General features: G+C 33.9%; 4 protein-coding genes across 4 annotated transcripts; 3 read left to right on the top strand and 1 right to left on the bottom strand.

Annotated features, from left to right (window-relative positions):
* Nucleotides 1-1,755: 1,755 nt before the first annotated feature.
* On the top strand, nt 1,756-4,674 carry LOC118348860 (putative pentatricopeptide repeat-containing protein At1g74580). The gene is made up of 2 exons (XM_035691370.1): nt 1,756-1,944; nt 4,051-4,674. Exons 1-2 carry the CDS (start codon nt 1,756-1,758, stop codon nt 4,672-4,674), a joined length of 813 nt encoding a protein of 270 aa, XP_035547263.1.
* A 394-nt stretch (nt 4,675-5,068) lies between these two features.
* Nucleotides 5,069-6,129, bottom strand: LOC118348859 (glutathione S-transferase T3-like). The gene is made up of 2 exons (XM_035691369.1): nt 5,692-6,129; nt 5,069-5,614 (listed from the first exon to the last, which is right to left on the bottom strand). Exons 1-2 carry the CDS (start codon nt 6,127-6,129, stop codon nt 5,069-5,071), a joined length of 984 nt encoding a protein of 327 aa, XP_035547262.1.
* Nucleotides 6,130-11,795: 5,666 nt separating this feature from the next.
* On the top strand, nt 11,796-12,734 carry LOC118348858. The gene has a single exon (XM_035691368.1). It carries the CDS (start codon nt 11,796-11,798, stop codon nt 12,732-12,734), a length of 939 nt encoding a protein of 312 aa, XP_035547261.1.
* Nucleotides 12,735-14,504: 1,770 nt separating this feature from the next.
* On the top strand, nt 14,505-18,977 carry LOC109005515 (probable LRR receptor-like serine/threonine-protein kinase At3g47570). Its single transcript, XM_018984488.2, has 2 exons — nt 14,505-17,479; nt 18,483-18,977. The coding sequence occupies exons 1-2, from the start codon at nt 14,518-14,520 to the stop codon at nt 18,821-18,823; spliced, it is 3,303 nt and encodes a 1,100-aa protein (XP_018840033.1). The 5' UTR covers nt 14,505-14,517; the 3' UTR covers nt 18,824-18,977.
* Nucleotides 18,978-20,337: the final 1,360 nt, after the last annotated feature.

Genomic DNA, 20,337 nt, shown 5'->3' with positions numbered 1-20,337 from the left:
TATGAAAATATTTTTCATCAAATTTTAGAGATAAATTTGATGAAATCAAATGTCAATACTTTAAGATTGCTAAAACGAAGAATTTAAGAACTCTTATCACAAAATTTTGTTGAAAGTCATTCAAAATTAATTTCAAATTTTGACCCCACGGCTACGGCGCCAAAGACTATAAATTAGATTTTTGGTGATTGACACCATTTTAATATTATCGTGTTATGTGCAGCAATTGGTTAGACGCTAAAAGTCACTCGAAAAAGAAAATTAGGGGATTAGAATTTGTTTTATATTTGAAAGTCTGATCAACGTCGTAAATTAAAGAATACTTACACAGAGTCAAAATAGGAGCAAGCTGTAAAGAATCAAGATACACTACAAATGAGATGTGGTTGAGATAAAGTGTGGTTGAGACTGAACAATTGGAAGAATAATTTCCTGTCTCCTGCTGGGAAAGAAATCCTCTTAAAGGCAGTGATTCAATCGATTCCTACTTACTGTATGAGTGTGTTTGCACTCCCAAAAAAACTTTGTAAGGAGATAGCAAATGAGATGGGAAAATTCAGGTGGAGCTTCAAAGGAAATGACAAAAAGATAAGGTGGATGAGCTGGGACAAAATGGGAGCTTCAAAAAAATGTGGTGGTCTTGGATTTAGGGAACTTGAGAGTTTCAAAAAAGCTCTTCTAGCAAAGCAGTGTTGGAGAGTTTTTAAAAATCCTGAATCTATTACAGCCAGGGTCTTACATGACAAGTATTTTAAATTTTCTGGTTTGTTGGAGGCAAAACTAGGCAGCAAACTTTCATTAATTTGGAGGAGTTTGTGGGGAGCTATGAACTTGTTAAAAGAGGGGCTTGTGTGGAGGGTTGGTAATGGGGAGAGTATAAAAATATGGGGTGATAGGTGGATTCCTCAACTATCCTCTTATAAAATACAATCCCCCATCAAGTACTTAAATGAGGTTGATAAGGTGGCAGTGCTCATTGATGGAGAAAAGGGTGAGTGGAAAGTGGAGTTGGTGAAAGAAGTGTTCAATGAGGTTGAGGCTGGGATTATATGTGGTTTACCTGTCAATAAAGTTGGTAGGCTAAATAAACAAATCTGGGCACCTTCTAAGAGTGGGGTTTTCAATGTGAAATCTACTTTCCATTTTGAAATGCAGAGGAGGAAAAGGTTGCTAGGGGAGTCCTCGAGGGTTTTTCTTGAAGATGAAGGATGGAATGGTATTTGGAGATTAAAAGTCCCGGGGGTTACAAAGATCTTCATTTGGAAAGTTTTAAATAATTGCCTTCCAACTAGAAGGAACTTGTTTAAAAGGAAAATACTTGAAAATCCTTGCTGCCCTATATGTAATCAGTATGAAGAAACTATTTGTCACGTTTTATGGAGTTGTGTTGCAGCAGTGGATGTTTGGGCAGAAAGCAGGAGTCCAGTCCATAAATGGCCATCTGAAGAAGTGGATTTTGGGTTTGTATGGAGGAAAATGTCACAATCTTTGAGCATGGAAGAATTGGAATTGACTGCTATAGTCTTGAGGAATATTTGGTTAAGGAGAAACAAATTTATATTTGAATCATGCTTTAATAGTCCTGCTAGTATTTTTAAGTAAGCTGAAATGACAAGGACTAAGTACATGGTAACAAATAGTACAAAATGCCCTGGAAGAAATTTTGCAAAAAGAAGGGAGGTGAGATGGAAAAAACCAAGGGAGAGGGTGACAAAAATAAATTGGGATGCTGCCTTTCTGAAAGATAGCAATAGGATGGGAATTGAGATTGTGTTTCGAGATCAAGAAAGGGATATTTTGTTATCTGCATGTATACCACAATCAAGTGTCATGACAGCAACTCAAGCAGAGGCTACTACTTTATGGAAAGCTGTGAAGATGTGTGATGAGCTGCAAATGGGTGAAGTTGAATTAGAAGGGGATGCTTTATGCATTGTTAAAGCTGTAAACAATAGAGAAGAAAACTGGGAGTGGGGAGGTTAGACAATTGAAGATATACGGGGTTTGTTACACAACAGACCTCAATGGCATGTTACTCATACATTTAGAGAGGCAAACAAAGCAGCTGATTTTTTAGCAAAATTTTCATTGAATGTAAGTGAAGAAGTAATATGGATGGAAGATGGCCCTGAGGGTCTATATAGTTTGATTCTACAGGACAAAACTGTAACTGATTCTTATTAATGAAATTCGGAGGTATGTTTTGATTAAAAAAAAAAAAAAAAGATACACTACAAATGGAAGCTGCTTGAAATCAAGCCTCAACATCCTCTTTGCCATGGAGACCCATGTAGGAAAGGTTCAAAGCGGTGACTCTTTGCCTATGTCGACTGCAAGAGACCCCAATCCAATTGCAGATCGAGTTTGGTGCAGTGGACCCAATTAGTAGCCAAGAGTGTTTCATTTGGACTAGAACTGATTCGAGATTTAAAGGCAATGAGAGCAGATTGGTCTGTAAAATTGCTAAAAGATTGGATCAATTGAAACGTGTATGAGTACTGCACAAACAGAAAACCCAATAGCAATAGAGGGAACAGATTTCCTATGAGCACCATGAGTGCAGGAGAGAGAATTAGAGGGCAAGAGAGAGAATTAGGAGAATGTTTATGAAGAAGCATGAAATGAAGCATTGAAGATGATAACAGGCCGGTGTTAAGCTACTAATATAAAGGAAGTGAAGTCAACCATTAAGGCTCATGGAAGTGAATATGGGTCCGGCTATTAATTACCAGTCATTTATCGTTAATTATTTGGTTGGTCCGTCAATGTCGTTATTTAATCCTTTCTTTTAAAATGCGGAACTAAAAACGTTAATTATTCTCCTTTCGTAATGCACAAACCTCGCAATTACATTGAAAAACCTTGTTAAAATTATTTTCTTTTTACCATTTTCTAATTAGAGAGGTGATATATTTATAAAAGAATTTTATAAAAATAAATTTAGAAATTAATGTCTTGATATAAAAAGAATTTTACAATTTGATGTACTATGACTTAATTAGCCACATCAATTCCGGCCAACTGTTACTTTTAGAATGAAAAGAAAAACAGAGAGCAGTTCACACAAAGGAGATGGAGAATATCATGAATATTCCTCTGATAAGAAAAAGGTGTATTACACTGTACAGTGATCGTCTAAATATCTAAACTTATTCGTAACAAACTAAATGCCATCTACCACAAATGGTAATTTTCTAATAATATAAAATATCTACTGAAAATTAATGAAATAATAATCAAAGAATAAGAATATATGAAATGTACATAATTAACCCTTCTCAGAGCATTGGCATTGGGTTCATCAAATTCATCTTCAAATTTTGATGAAAAGTACATGTTTTCTATATATCTAAAACCTCTTTATCTATAACTCCACATTGGATTAGCTATTGGATTCATCAAAATAATAATATAATATTATTTTTTCAAAAATATTATTTTTTATTTTTCTTTCATATTTTACAATTACACTAATCATATGTTAATTAATAATTTAATTTGATACTTAAATTATTATTTTTCAATTAATTTTTTTCCTCAACTTAATTATTCAATAAATACATTTTGACAACCATTATTATTTTAAAGCTTTTTATTGAAATATTGTTTTAAAGCTTTTTATTGCATGCTTTTTATTGGATATGCAAAATGACAAGAGAGACCACAAGTACTTTTATATAATATGCCAACAAAACTCTGCCTATCGATGCAAATTCAGATTCATGCCTATCCAACATCATCAAGTGAGAATGACACCATGTAGTAATATAGGCAGCCCAGATCATGAAGAGAGAATGACTTTGCTTGAATGATTACATCAAATACACAACTCAACAAAAGAGAGTCACAAATCCACAAAAACATAAACTAAATTTCATATTAAACTGCAGCTGTCCAACTTACAGTTTCCCTCAACAAAATGACTAACAAAATCCACAAAATCATAAATCTTCTTCATATTAAATTGCAGCTGTCCAACTTACACTTGCCCTCAACAAACTAACAACAAAATCCATAAAAACATAAACTAAATTTCATATTAAACTGCAGCTGTCCAACAAACTAACAACAAAATCCATAAAAACACAAATCCATGATGGTGATATAGACAGTGCCAATGCTGTATTTAATGAGGCATTGGATAAAGGATTGAAACCTAGTATTGTTCTCTACAATACCTTAGTCAAAGGGTTGTCTCAGCATGGACTAATTTTGCAGGCCTTGCAACTGATGAATGAGATGTCAGAAAATGGTTGCAAACCCAATATATGGACTTACAACTTAGTTATCAATGGGTTGTGCAAGATGGGTTGTGTCTTAGATGCCTTTAATCTTATGAATGATGCTATTGCTAAAGGCTACGTTCCTGACATATTTACCTTTAATACTTTGATTGATGGTTGCAGCAAACAGATGAAGCTGGATGATGCACTTGAGATAGTAAATAGAATGTGGAGTGAGGGTGTTACTCCTGATGTGATCACATATAATACTGTGTTGAACGGACTTTGCAAAGCTGCAAAGTCTAGAGATGTGATGGATACTTTCAATGCAATGATACAGAAAGGGTGTGTCCCTAACATAATTACATATAACATAGTTGTAGAGAGCCTGTGCAAAGCTCGAAAAGTAAGTGAAGCTTTCAAAATGAGTTTTGTTCCCTCAACAAAATGACTAACAAAATCCACAAAATCATAAATCTTCTTCATATTAAATTGTAGCTGTCCAACTTACACTTGCCCTCAACAAACTAACAACAAAATCCATAAAAACATAAACTAAATTTCATATTAAACTGCAGCTGTCCAACTTTCAGTTCCCCTCAACAAAATGACAACAAATCCACAAACACATAAACTAAATTTCATATTAAACTGCAGCTGTCCAGATCACAGTTCCCTTCCACAAAATCAGGTCACAAATCCACAGAAACCTTTCAAAAATATAGTCATCTATTTAAAACAAAACAAATTCAGATATCATAGTGGCTGCCCAGCCACATGTTTATCCAAAACATGTGGCTGCCCAGCCACTAAATGCTGGAAATTTTTTGCTTGACTGCCAACAGTTACACATCTCCATGAGGTGTGGATGGAGATGTGTCAAACAGATCTTCGTCATTCAAAGAGTTCTCATAAATCTTCTTCTGAATATTATGGAAATATGCTTGTTGCATGACAGTCATGTTAGAAAGATCCTTACTCATCATCTCCGCCTCAAACTTTCTCTTATCAAGTTCTAGTTGTGCAACTCTAAGTTGATCAGACTTCGTCACTTGTGCTCTCCTCTCGGCCATGAACAGTCGTCTATCATCGGTCATTTTTTCTAACGCACCGTTGAAGTCAGCATCACATGATTGTTGGGCCTTCCGCTTCCTCAAGTTATCTTTCTCAGCTTTTTTGCCTGGAGGCCTCTCAATGTTCTCCTCCACAACGTTGTCGACAACTTCACTTGATTGCTCATTAGCTGGACGTTTATCATGTGGTCTTCTCCTCGTATTCAATGAGATCATGTGTTGCTGCCATTTGGGTTGGTGTCTCAAAAGACACCAACAATGATCTAGTGTGAAGTTAGATTTCTCTATCTCTTTGTACATTATTTTTGCTTTTTCAATCTGAAAAAGTGAAGAAATATTGTCAGAAAAGAAATCTTAGATAAATAAATACATTATTAAAGGAAAATGGTACATACCTTATCTTGCTCGGTCGCACCACTTGGGTGCAATGATTCTACTTGCGCTAGAAATGCACAAAACTTGTTTGTGCATTTCTGGATCATGGACCAACGATTGATCAATGACCCTATCGAACGGTTCACAGTATTTGGTTTTTTATACTCGTGATAAAACTCAGAAATTCTGTCCCACATTTGAGTGGATTTTTGATCAGTACCCCGTATGGCATCAATACTAATGTTGAGCCAACCGGAGACAAGTACATTATCCTCCTCTACAGTGAAAGATGCACCTCTTTGAACTTTTTTTGCCGGAGGCCTCTTTTCACCGTGAAGGGGAGTTGTTTGGACCAAAACATTAGAATATTGCTCATATGTTGGAATGTCATTACAGCCTTCTCCTCCACTTTGTAAAAGAGTGGTGAAGAAGGGATCATCCTCAGATGGAGTGTCCATCCTTTAAGAATTGTAATATTTAACTTGTTAGACGAGGCACCACAAGAAAATAGAGACAATACATCACAATAAAATAGATACCAGGCATCACAAGAAAATAGATACAAGGCAGCACATTTGAAAAAAAATATATCAAACCAAACAATTAGCAATACAGAATACAATTAGCAGTATCCAAATAAATTCAGCAAACAATTAGCAGTGCTTGCAATATTCAGCAAAATTACTTTAGATACTGTGCTTGCAAGAGTTGCAGCAGAGAAAAGGATATCACTGATCAGGGGAGTTCCTACCAATTTATTATTTCCTCTTATTATTTCCTCCAAGAAGAGGTAAATGGGTAGAGAAAAGATGTTACAACATGTTGGTGAGCTTTCCATTTGTACACAAGCATAACATGATATCTGTCTCCCCAGTGTTTGCACATCTATAACTTGTTAACTCTAAAGAAGATTAAAAAATTTTGCTGACAAATACTACAGGCCAAATTTTGCTGACAGGCCAAAAAGAAGATTAATCTCTTGGAAGATTAAAAAATACTACAGGCCAAATTTTGCTGACAGCCGATTGCAAAAAGAAATGGTAATATTACTGGTAATATAGGCAAAAGGTGAGAGCTCAGGGCGGTGGCAATTTGGCCCCTGAAATTATGCCATAGAAATTATGCAGCCCCAAGTATCCCCTTAGATTCGTTCCTATCATTAACCCCTGAAATATATAATAATATAATTGATTGTAACACTGTAAGCATTTAAGGAGAGTTCCTATCCGTTTTTGTTGCCTAGTTGTTGCTGAGAGAACTGACCAAAGAAAATGAGAGGCATGCTTTGACCAAAACCTATACTATTGGTCTTGAGAAATACTTCCAAAATAGATTTGCAATAAAATGGATTAGAGTGCAACTTGAAAGTTAATTTAATCAAACTGATAAAGACACAAATTGAGGTGTATCATTACACTGAAGTCTTGTTTGTGAATTGACTGGATTGAGATGCTCATTGCTCAGAGTTTTTCTCTAAATGCATTCATCTTAACCTATTCTTGGTTTAGCTCAAAAAAAGTTTGCATAACGTGCCTCTGCTTGAAAATATCTTTCCAGAAAACTCATCACCCAACTAATATTTGTTACCTATAGACAGATATACAATTTACTAGCTCTGAAAGCTTCATTATCAATATTTGCATGACATTGAAGTCTAACTTAACCAAAAGACCTGATGTGCTTTGTGCACAATAGCTGTAGCTGCTTTAGAGGTGTATTGATTACTTTTCGGTTTTATTTTTATTCTTGCTAATTCATTATCATGGTCTGTTACTTATATGCTGAAACCGAGTTGAAATTACTGAGGTGTATTACTTATCATGGCCTGAAACCGAGTTGAAATTATTGATAAGGGCTCATAAGAAGCTATCTGCCATTGGGGCGTGGGAAAACAGCAAGAAAGCATCTATAGAGGCTGAGTTGAGAAGGATTTAAATCTGATATAAAATCACCTTAAGCTATTAGTATTAGTCGCATAAACATTCATTAAATCTCTTATTGGGACCGAGAGTTCAGATTTGCAAAAACCTCAATCCAAACAAACACACAGATTTGCATTTTCAGCCAAGCATTTAGCATTGAAAATCGAAAAACTATAATACCCAATAGTTAAACAACCAAACCCAGGAACCCTAACAATCAGATCATTCGTACCTTCGTTTTACGAGAACGAGAGAAAGAGAGAAATGGAGCCTGCGATTCGCGAGAACGAGAGAAATGGTGATTTGCTGGAGCTGGAGCCTGCGATTCGCGAGAATGAGAGAAAGAGAGAAATAGTGATTTGCGAAAATGAGAGAAACTGAGAGAGAAAGGGGTACTGTGATTTCCAGAGAACAAAAATGGGGAGAAAAGACGCGGGGAGGAAAAAGGAGAGAGAGGGGAAAAAAAAAAAGCGGTTGTGGGATTAAAAGACAATAAAAAATATATTTGCTTGATGAATAGTAACACTTCAAATTTGAAGAATACTATGAATTTACTGTAGCTCACAACTTCCCATCTCTTCCTTTGATGAATCCAATGCAGTTGAATTTTAATTAAATTCATCAAATTTTACATTTAGCTACACTTTTGATGAACCCAATGCCAATGCTCTCATACTTGTGACCTGATGCTCAAACGAAATGTGTCTGTTGTGATAATTAAACGACCTGCAGCTGGAGTATTTCCATTGTGTAATATCAACAGGTAGTATTTTCATAAAAAAATGATAGACACAGAATTTTTTTTTTTTATAATTTTTTTTATATAATTCTATTTTAAATTAAGAATTATTTTTATAAAAATAATATGAATTTATATAAATATGTTTATTTTAAAACATAATTAAAATAAAATTATTAAAAAAAAGTTATCCATGAATTATTACTCATATCCTTATCACTAGATCCAAAAATTTTGCTAAAAGTCATTCAAATGTCCTACGGGCTACGGCTCAGACTAATGAAATTTTTGGTGATTCAAATGGCTCAAAACAGACGAAAGTTACTAGACCAATCAAATCAGGGGATCATTAATTAATTTAGAATTTGAGGCAGGCCTCGTTTTCATTCTAAATCTATTTCAATTCAAATTCATCTTATTTTTTTTATTATAAACTTTTTAAATTTTTATATAAAATATAATAAATAATTTAACTTTTTTAAATTTTAAAATAATTTTTTTTAATTTTCACATAAAATATAATAAATAATTTAATTTTTATTTTATTATTCACAAATCATTTTAATCTATCTTAACTTATCTTCAAATCCAAACTATTCCTGCAATTTGGGATGAGGCTTTTATACGGCTTAGCACGAGAAAACATTTAATCAGCATCTCTACTTGCTTTTCTTCAACAAATGTGTGGTATAAAATTACTAAATCGAAGAATAGAAAAACTCTTATCTCAAAATTTTGTTAAAAGTCATTCAAATTACACCACGGCTACAGCGCCAAAGACTATATAATGAGATTTTTGGTGATCGATTCCATTTTTAATAAAATAAATTTATTTATCATTTATTTCCTCAACATCATATGAGCTAAAAACTATAAATAAGATTTTTGGTGAAGGATTCCAATTTTAATAGAGTAAATTTATTACCTATTTTCTCATTATTATATGATGTGCATTAGATGATAGGTTCACAAATAAAATATAATAAATAATCTCTAATCATCTAATACTACATCATAAAATGATGGAACGATGATAAGAATTAAAATGATGAATAAAATTACTCTTTTTAATATTATCGTGTTATGTATGACGGTTGGTTAGACGCGGCATGTAATTTGAGACATGAGATGAGATACAAAATTTTCATCGTATCTTATCATTACAACTTTCATAAATTTCCATACAAAATATCATAGACAATTTAATTTTTTAAAATCTTAATCCAATTTTTTCAAATCTCAAAACAATAATAATATTAAAAATAATATTTTAAATTTTTATCTAAAACAAAAAAATTCTCATTTCCCACCACAAACCTGCCCATATCACTCGAAAAAGAAAATTAGACGAAGCCTCAACATCATCCAGACCAGCATCCGTGAATCACGGCTTAGTCTTTGCACTACTTGAATATGTGTGGAAATAATAATTGGTCGGATACAACGACCAATGGTCATAAGTGATTCATAATAATTTGTCATATTTAACGTTTCCTGAACATACAACTTAGGTTAGATTATTTAGAATCTTTAAACGAAACTTAAGATCTAATTTGGTGATTGTTAAGGTATAATTTAAGTAATTAATTATATCGATAAAGTGGTGATTTAATACAGTAAAATACAAAGTTTGAATTTTGGTTGTACCCGTTATTTATTTATAGTAGTCTACTTCGAGAGGTGTTAAAATATAATATTTAAATAATTAAGTTTATCTTTAACAATCATGAAGACAACGTTATATCAACGTGGATCGAATGCATGGAGATAAGAAGTATATATGTAAGGTTGTTTTAAAATCTGCTAGTCCTGACTATTTTTAAGTATCAAATTAAATTATAGCTAGTGTAATTGTAAAATATGAGAAAAATAAATTAAAATATTATTATTAAAAAAATAATTTTATATTATTATTTTGACTAATCTAATAGTTAATTCAATATGAAATCATAGCTAGGGAGATTTTGAAATTATAAAAATATCTTTTATCAAATTTTAGAGATAAATTTGATAAAACCAAATATCAATGCTCTGAAACGAAGAATTTTAAAATTTTGTTGAAAGTCATTCAAAATTAATTTCAAATTATGACCCCACGGCTACGGAGCCAAAGACTATAAATGAGAATTTTGGTGATCGACTCCATTTTAATATCATCGTGTTATGTGCGGCAATTGGTTAGACGCCAAGTCACTCGAAAAAGCAAATTAGGGGATTAGAATTTGTTTATATTTGAAAGTCTGATCAACGCTGAAAATTAAAGAATACTGACACAGAGTCAAATTAGGAGGAAGCTGTAAAGAATCAAGATACGGTACAATAGGAAGCTGCTTGAAATCAAGCCTCAACATCCTCCAGACCAGCATCCGTGAATCACGGCTTGAGTCTATCTAGAGCACTCCCAGTAGAACATTCATCCAATCTTTTAAAATATATTATTAAAATATATTTTTTCTATTTTACATATTAACTTTTAAAATATAATATATATCAACTTATATATTTTTTCTTCATATTATTTAAATATTATATTTTTTAATCTTTAACTTTGAGTTATAGTACATTTAAATTTATCTCTAAATTTAAAGATTAACTATTCACATTCTATAATTATTATTTTATTTACTTAATTATTGTTTTTCATTTTTTAGTCACAATATATTTAAGTTACAATAAAATAATAATTTAAATATTAAATTAAATTATTAATTAATATATAATTAGTGTAATTGTAAAATATGAAAAAAATAATTATTTTAATTAATTAAATAGTTAACTCGAGATCATGACAAGAAAGATTTTGGATTTATAAAAATATTTTAGTCTTTGCACTTGAATATGTATGGAAATAATACATTGTAATAGACTGGACGTCAAAGACCAATATTTGGTGGACCCGAAAATCTGTAATTTTCTTTTATATATAATATATATATATATATATACATATATATATATATATACATACACACACTAATCAGCTTGTTTAATCCATGCACTTCTTCCAACAGCTTTTGAGTATTCAAAAATATTTAAATTAATGCGCCACAGTTTTTTATTAGCTAAAGTATGATCATCAGTTGTACTTCTGGATCTACCTGACTTGTAATTATATATCCATTGCATGCAATTACTGGCCTTTTGTTTATTTTTTCACCTACTGTCTAGCTATTTAAAATTAATGTCGTTTAACATTGTTCCTGACCAACTTATCGAGGGATAACAAGCAGTTTCGCTTATATCTCATGTGAATGCTTTTATACGAACTTTTATCTTTAACTATAAGGGTATAAAGTACTACAAAATATGAAAGAGTTTAAAAATAATACTATAAGAAAAATAAGTAATTGTGATGAATTATTTAGAACAATAATGATTATTTACGATGAAAATAAACTTATTTTATCAAAAAATAATATTTTTACAAGAAATAACATTGTCAGTACCAGGGGGCTGGAAGCATATGATTTGGAAGGCTTTGCATAATATCTTGCCCACTAAACTGAACCTCTATAAGAAAAAAGTTATTAATGATCCAAGGTGTCCAATCTGCTTGCAAGGAGAAGAATCTGTAGTCCATGTCTTGTGGACCTGTCCTGCTTCTTCAGATGTATGGGCAGAGAAGGGGAGCTCTTTTCAAAAATGGAACTCGAAAGGGGAGGATTTTGTGGAGCTATGGTTGAAAATGGTTGAGGGTCTACCTCAATCTGAGCTGGAAAGAGGAGTGGCTATTATGCATTCGATCTGGATCAGAAGAAACAAATGGGTGTTTGATAACTGCTTTTCTAGCCCTTTTAGTGTCATGAGAAAGGCTCAAGTCTGCTTAGATGAATTCCAAGAGGCACAAAGAGAGAGTATATCAGATGGGAGGAAGATGGGAAAATCTCAGCAGAGAAGACCTTGGCAAAAACCTGAAGAATTGAGTGTCAAAGTGAATTTTGATGCGGCTCTTGACCTAAACAAAAAACTTATGGGAGCAGGGGTGGTAATAAGGGACTGGAGAGGGGATGTCCTGGTATCCTTATGTGCTCAATTCAAGCATGTTTCTTCTCCTTTCATTGCAGAATGCAAAGCATTGGGTAGGGCGGTAGAGCTGTGTAAAGAGTTGGGTTTCTATAATGTTTGGTTTGAAGGGGACGCAAAGAGGGTGGTGGATGGGGTGAACAAGGAAGAGGAGGATGAATCATGGGAGGGTCAAGCGGTGGGGGATCTACAGAAGGAACTCAGAGGTTGCAGAGGTTGGAAACTGACTTTTACTCATAGAGAATGTAATGAAGTGGCACATTGCCTTGCTAAAATAGGACTGTCTATAGAGATGGAAAGGGTGTGGATGGAATGTGTCCCACCTGAGATTGTTCCGAAAGTTGTAAATGATAAACATTGTAACCAGTTGAATACTTAATGGAAAAGGAAACATACAGAGGTTTATTTCAAAAAAAAAATAATAAATTTATATTAATATTATTTAATATTTTAAATGATAATACGTATGCATATATTTTTTGAAGGATGACTTAGAGTCAAAGGAGCAATCAGTAAAGATACACGGCTTACGTCTATCTACTTTCCTCCAGACCAGCATCCGTGAATCACGGCTTACGTCTATCTATTATGTGGTCAACTTTCTTAGTCTTTGCACTTGAATATGTGTGGAAATAATACATTGTAATAATTTACCCCTAAAGTTATGATCAGACAAAGTACGTAATGGAAGTCAAGGACCAATATTTGGTGGACCCGAAAATCTGTAGTTTTCTTATTATATGTTAAAGCGTCGGTACCTTGTCCAGGCCCACCCGTGAATGGCATCTATTTGAAAATTTAAAAATGTTTAACAGATCTATAAAGTAGTATAATATTACTGTTTTTTTTTTGTATTTATTAAAAAAAATACAAACATAAATAATGTTAGAAATATTTTTAAAATAATATATATTATATTTATTATTAATAATATTTTAGATATTTTATTTTTAAAAATTGTGAATTATTTTAGAAAGAGAATTAAGGAAACTTTATAAGCCTTATAATATTTTGGATCCTTTCATAGAACACAAATTCATTGGCTTAGTGGTATTAATGCTTTGGCTAAGGGTTCGAGTCACCCCCACAAGATGGATTTTTAATAAGAGAGGCTAGAGGCCGGATGGGTGTTGAGGGGGAATTTACACGCTCCAATTAATTTGTGACAGCTGTGATTCTTAACAAATGAAAAATAGAAACAATTGTGGCTAACCATATCCCATATGCCCCTCTCTCTCTCTCTCTCTCTCTCATGTCTAACGTGGCAGGGCGACTTTTGCTCTCTGCTAGGGTTTAATTGCTTTCTTGAGACTACTTACATTCTAAAGTAGTCTACAAAAAAAAAACAGTAATATTATACTACTTTATAGATCTATTAAACATTTTTAAATTTTCAAATAGATGCCATTCACGGGTGGGCCTGGACAAGGTACCGTCAGTCCAGATAGGGCCTCCCAAAGAATGGCCAGTTGGTTGTTGTAGGCCACCCCTGGCTTGTTGTCGGCCACCCCATGACGGAAATTTTGCTTTGAAAAAAACTCACAACCAACAATGCCTAAGAACACACCGTTTCACTGCTAATTAATTATGACATTTGTTGATTTCACTTTTTCTAGTGGAGAAAACACTGGAATGACCCTATCTTGAAAATTTCGTTTTCGAAAAGAAAAATAATAGAAAAATAATTATTTTTATAATTTTTTATATAATTATATTTTAAATTAAGAGTATTTTTATAATAAAATTAACATCATTTTATATAAATATTATTATTTTAAAATATAATTATAAAAAGAATTGTACTTTCAAAAAACACAAATTGAAAGAATGGCAGGAAAAAACATGCCTTTCAAAAACCTGTCATTAATGAATTATGACAATTATTGCCTTGACCTGTTCTAAGGGAAGAAACCACCGAAATGGCAACATCGGGGCAGTTGTTTGTTGCTTTCATTTCATTTATTTCTAGTCTGCAAGCTTGACTTACAGTTTATCTGCGTAATTAATGTTTGGCATTGTAACACTTGGAAACGGAAAGAAAGAAAAAGTTAACGTAGCGTGTAAGTTCGCTTGACCACGTGTCCCGTTATTCACCTCATATACGTCTCCTTTTTCATAAACTACAACTAGATCCTCGACTTCTCCTAATTCAACTCTTCTGCATGCACCGATCGATCATGGCGCTAAAACATCAAAATTCATCCCTTCTTCTGCTATTGGGTTTTCTGTTTGTGCAGTACTCTTGCATGTTTCAATTGATCCAATCTTATAGCAATTTTACTGACCAATCTGCTCTCATTGCCTTTAAATCTCAAATCAATTCTAGTCCAAATGAAACCCTCTTGGCTACTAATTGGTCCACCGCACCAAACTCGATCTGCAATTGGATTGGGGTCTCTTGCAGTCGACATAGGCAAAGAGTCACCGCTTTGGACCTTTCCTACATGGGTCTCCATGGCACCATTTCTCCTCATATTGGTAACCTCTCATTCCTAGTCTCACTTGATCTTTCTGTCAACAACTTCTCTGGTTTTATTCCGCTTGAGATCAGTCGTCTACATCGCTTGAGAATACTCATGTTGGCATCCAACCAATTGGAAGGAAGCATCCCTCCAACTATTCAAAATTGTCGAAAGCTTCGCGTGGTAAGTTTTGATACAAACCGGCTTATCGGTGCAATTCCATCATCATTTGGCAATTTGTCAATGCTAGAGTTCTTGAATTTGCAGCGTAATAGTCTCACTGGTCCACTTCCTTTAGTCATCTTTAACATATCTTCTCTAAATGCATTTTCTGTTACGTCTAATCATATCTTGGGAGCTCTTCCGAATGATCTTTGTAGCCATTGTCCCAATCTTAGAAGACTTTATTTCTCGAATAACAAATTTGGCGGTCAACTCCATTCACAATTTAATAATTGTGGGGAGCTTTCAATTTTATCTTTGTCATACAATACATTTGATGGGAGTATTTCAAAAGCTCTAATTGGCAATTTACCTGCAAAGCTTGAAATCCTGTATCTTGGAGGTAACAATTTCACTGGTATCATACATTCTACCATATGTAATTTGTCGAGGTTGCAAGAATTCGGAATTGAGGATAACCACATCCAAGGAAGCATTCCGACTGATTTGTGGCATCTTCAGAAGTTAACTAATTTGTATTTGGGAAGGAATAACTTCAAAGGGGCAGTACCTCAAAAAGTCTTCAACCTTACTTCTTTAAAACGATTCGGCTTCGAGGGAAATTCCCTGTCTGGTTATCTTCCATCACTAGATTCGGGGCAATTTTGCCCTAATCTTGAAGTAATCGCACTTGGTCACAACAAACTCAGTGGTCATATCCCATCCTATCTTTCAAATTGTTCCAAGCTCACCGTATTAGCACTTCCAGAAAACTTATTCTCCGGACCAATTCCCAAAAGTCTTGGAAACTTGAAGTACCTCCAACAGCTTTTTTTGAGTGGAAATCAGCTAATAGGCCATGAGGCTACAGATCAAGAACCCAATTTCATTTCATCTTTATCGAATTGTAGATTTTTGACAAGTTTATCCTTAAGCTATAATCCATTGGATATAACAATTCCAGATTCCATTCAAAACTTTTCGGCTTCCTTACAGATCTTTCTTGCAGGCAATTGCCAAATAAAGGGTCATATTCCTATGGGAATGGGTTTTTTGAAAGGCTTGACTTGGCTTGATTTGGGAGGTAACAATTTGACTGGAAATATCCCTTTCACAATCGGTGGTTTAGAAAGATTACAAAGATTGCATCTTTACAATAACATGATTGAAGGATTGATTCTAGAAGAGATATGCCAATTAAGGAATTTGGGAGAATTGGATCTCTCAAATAACAGAATCTCTGGAGTCATCCCAAATTGCATTTCAAACCTCAGTCTACTAGTACAGCTATATTTGAGTTCCAATAGACTCGAATCATCAATACCATTAAATTTATGGGGCCTCGAAAATCTATTATTCTTGGATTTGTCATCGAATTTCCTTAGTGAACATTTGTCTTCGAACATGACAAAATTGGACACTCTTGAATATCTAGATTTGTCAAGAAATGAAATTGCCGGAGAGATTCCAAGTATCATTGGAGCATTTGAAATCCTCAGTCATCTTGACCTTTCAAACAACTCCTTTCAAGGAGGCATTCCGCAATCTTTTGGGAACCTTAAAGGGTTAGATCTCTTAGATCTTTCTTACAACAATCTTTCTGGTGCAATTCCTAAATCCTTTGAGGCACTTCCATATCTCAAATACTTGAATTTATCTTTTAACAAGCTAGTAGGAGAGATTCCATCCGGTGGTCCTTTTATGAACTTCACGGCGGAATCATTTTCAGGCAATAGTGCACTTTGTGGGAATCCAATTTTTGGAGTTCCACCTTGTCCAGCGATTCCTACCTACCAACAATCAAAGATGAAAAATATTTTGATCAAATGTATTCTTCCTGTGATTGTGTCAATTATAACCTTCATAATGTTGGTTTATTTGCTGAGAAGACGTCGGAAGAGTAACATGGAGATACCCACTCCACTTAATGCGTTGTCTGCATTGGAACATAGAATGATATCATATCAAGAGCTTTGCCAAGGGACAAACAACTTTTGTGAAAGCAACTTACTTGGAGTTGGAGGTTTTGGCTCTGTGTACAAAGGAATACTTTCTGACAGGACAATTGTTGCAGTAAAAGTTGTAAGTTTGCAATTATCGGGTGCTTTCAAAAGTTTTGATGCAGAATGCAAGGTGTTACGTACAATTCGGCATAGAAATCTTGTTAAGGTCATAACTACATGCACTAATCCCGAGTTTAGAGCGTTGGTGCTTGAATACATGTCGAACGACAGCCTTGAAAAATGGTTATACTCTCATAACTACTGCTTGGATCTTCTACAGAGAATAAATATTATGGTTGATGTTGCATCAGCCTTAGACTATCTCCACCATGGTCAATCAAAATCTATATTGCATTGTGATTTGAAGCCTACAAATATCCTTTTGGATGAGGACATGGTTGCACATGTGGGTGATTTTGGCATTGCAAAGATTTTAGTCGAAAACGAAGACGCAACACACACCAAAACTCTTGGTACCATTGGCTACATCGCACCTGGTACGTACGTACATGAATTTACCCAACTTTTTTAATTATCAAAAGGATAAATAATAGGATGTTGATCTTACAAATGTCTTGTAACAACTCTCTTGGCAATTTTCCTCTTCTTAGCTAGTCTTATAGTCGATAAACTCATATGAATATGAACTAACATATCCATATGACATGAATCCCAAACAAATCTAACAGGGTAAATATATGTTTTCATAAGATAGTTTTGGTCAAACACCACCTAGTATGCTATGAAGAACTCAAGTTTAGCTTTATGTGCGATTTTTTTTAGATATAAACCCATGTGGGATGCTTTTATTGGAAGGATGGATGCTCTATTAATTTTTCCATCCATCATTAAATTAACAAAAAGCATATATATCGCCCAATCAGTGACCGGTGGCTCACTTTGGCCGCCACGTGAGTGGCTCAATTTTGGCCATCTCACAACCACAAAGCTGGCCTTCAAGAGCTTGCATGACCCAACCTCTCATGAGACCATTAGCAAGATTTATATGCAAGTTGTGGGAGTTTGCAAACTCACAAATTCACAATGACTTGAGATTTTTATTCAATTTGAAAGCAAACTCCTTCCAAAGCAATTATAACTCAATTGGATTAAGTATTGTTATTCAAATATGCCAATACATAACTTTTACAAAAGACTAAAAATAAATACTTGCATTAAAGTAAATTGTTATACGCATCATATAGTAATGAGTTTCAAATTTAGGATTGTAGATGCATTTACGATTCTATTTTTTGGATGATATATTAAAATATGTTTCGAAAGGGAACTGACAAAGACTACAAAATACTCTCTATAGTAGAAGGGAAAAAATTAGGGAAGTATTATTGAAGTCAACAATTAATTGGTCCAGTCCCATTATTTAAAAATACTATTTTTGTTTTTAGATGGCACATGTGAATTATTACTTAATTACGCCATTTTATTAAGACACAAGTTGCTAAGTTAAATGCCTTCTTGACAATTTGTGAGTATTTTTAGAATATGGATTTGAAGGGAAGGTGTCCATCAAAACCGATGTCTACAGCTATGGCATAACATTGTTGGAGATGATCACGAGGAAGAAACCAACCGACCACATGTTCGTTGCAGACTTTTCTTTGAGGCAGTTGGTAAATGCATCCATTCCAGATAGAATGATGGAAGTTGTGGATGAAGGTTTACTAAGAATAGAAGATGGAAGAGACACCATTGCCTTGCAAAGTATTCTTTCATCAATCATGGACTTGGGCTTGAGGTGTTCTGAAGAATTACCAGATACAAGAATGGATATCAAAGACGTGTTGGTCCAGCTTAATAAAATCAAGTCAACGTTTTTTTAGAACAAGAACAGGGCTACTAGACATACTTGACCTTAATTTGTTTCACATGTTTTATGTCTTTTTAATATCGTGAAGTACTTATGAGTGGTATGTAACATGTTTGTGTCAAGATTCATGCTTAAAATAAATGATTTGAGGCTACACTCTTCTTCCATCTCCGTACAGTTTTCATTAAATCCCGACTAGAAGGTCTACAACGGCCAACATTCTTTTGTTTAAAATGTGTTTCTATTCCTCTTAATTACCAACATTCATTTGCTTGTGAAACTTCTTTAACCAGGAGAAACGCCCTGAAATGGGTTGAAATTTGAAAGTGATAATCTTTATGCTACCTTCTACTTCTTGTTTAATTCGAAAATTCTCAAAGAACCAAATTAAACAAAGAAAATGAATTGAATTTGAAAAGAGTTTTAGAAAAGATAGGAGAGGAAAGGAATCCAAATTGAATGAGACTATTGACTATTGATCAATTTCTTATTTCCAAGTGACAGAGTGAAAAACAGAGAGAGAGAGAGAGAGAGAGAGAGAGAGAGAGAGAACCGACTTGAGAAGAATGAGAAAATGGTCCTTTTATTCAAAGAATCAAAATCTATCAAAGTACTTTTATTGGGAGATTGTTAGGGATTATGTTGTTACATGCACAATTTGCACTGAAAAAAGTAGAACCGTTACCTGTTCCAAATCCTGTTTGGCTAAGAAGATATCTGCACATCTAGCATATACGCAGGGATGAGATTCTCAATTTGTCAAAATTGATGGATCTGACTTGAGAATACATAGAAAATAGATGGAGCTTTCTGTTCACTTTCGTAAACTAAACCTGGTACTAACTTGCTAGCGCTCACCACCTTTTCTCCCTACGGTCCGTAACCAAAATTTTCAAGAGTAATGCTACATACACTCGTGAAGTGCGCAAGTGCCGTGCAGTCTCTTCGAAAAGGAGTGGAGTCTACTGTTAAAAATTTTTTTTTTTTCATGTGGTGTCCTGTATTTATTTACTTTTTTTTAAAGTGATTGTGCAGCGCTTATACGCTTATGATTGCAACTATCATTCCTCAATTTTCAAATTGGAACATAATTACTAGTTGGAAAATGGAAAATGATAGTACTAATCTCGAATATGCCTACCAAATATGTCCACTGATATATATATATTTTTTAAGGGCTAAGGAATTGACTATTAGTAAATTTATATATATTTTTTCTTAATAATTAAAGATGTTTAAAAAATACTTTTTAAAAAACTCATTTACATATTTGGAATGCACATTTTTTGTGCACCCTATAATTATCCTTTTATTTGAGCCCCGTATAGCCATGGAGTTCCATTTATCGACGTTGTCAAGATCGCCCCAACAAAGGCAAGGCCCAATTTTAGGCCCAAGCCCAATATTTATATAGAAACATTCTTTCTAGCAGTGCCCAATTGACAAGTGTACGAAATATTAGGAAAAAAGGAATGGAAAGCTCCTTCTCTCTTTCAACGGCCGAGGGAAGAGAGAAGATATTGAAGA

The sequence above is a fragment of the Juglans regia genome, chromosome 7 (genome assembly GCF_001411555.2).
Source record: "Juglans regia cultivar Chandler chromosome 7, Walnut 2.0, whole genome shotgun sequence".
In the NCBI taxonomy this organism is placed as follows: Eukaryota; Viridiplantae; Streptophyta; class Magnoliopsida; order Fagales; family Juglandaceae; genus Juglans; species Juglans regia.
The sequence above is the reverse complement of the archived record's forward strand: the minus strand, read 5'-3'. Positions and strand labels throughout refer to the sequence as shown.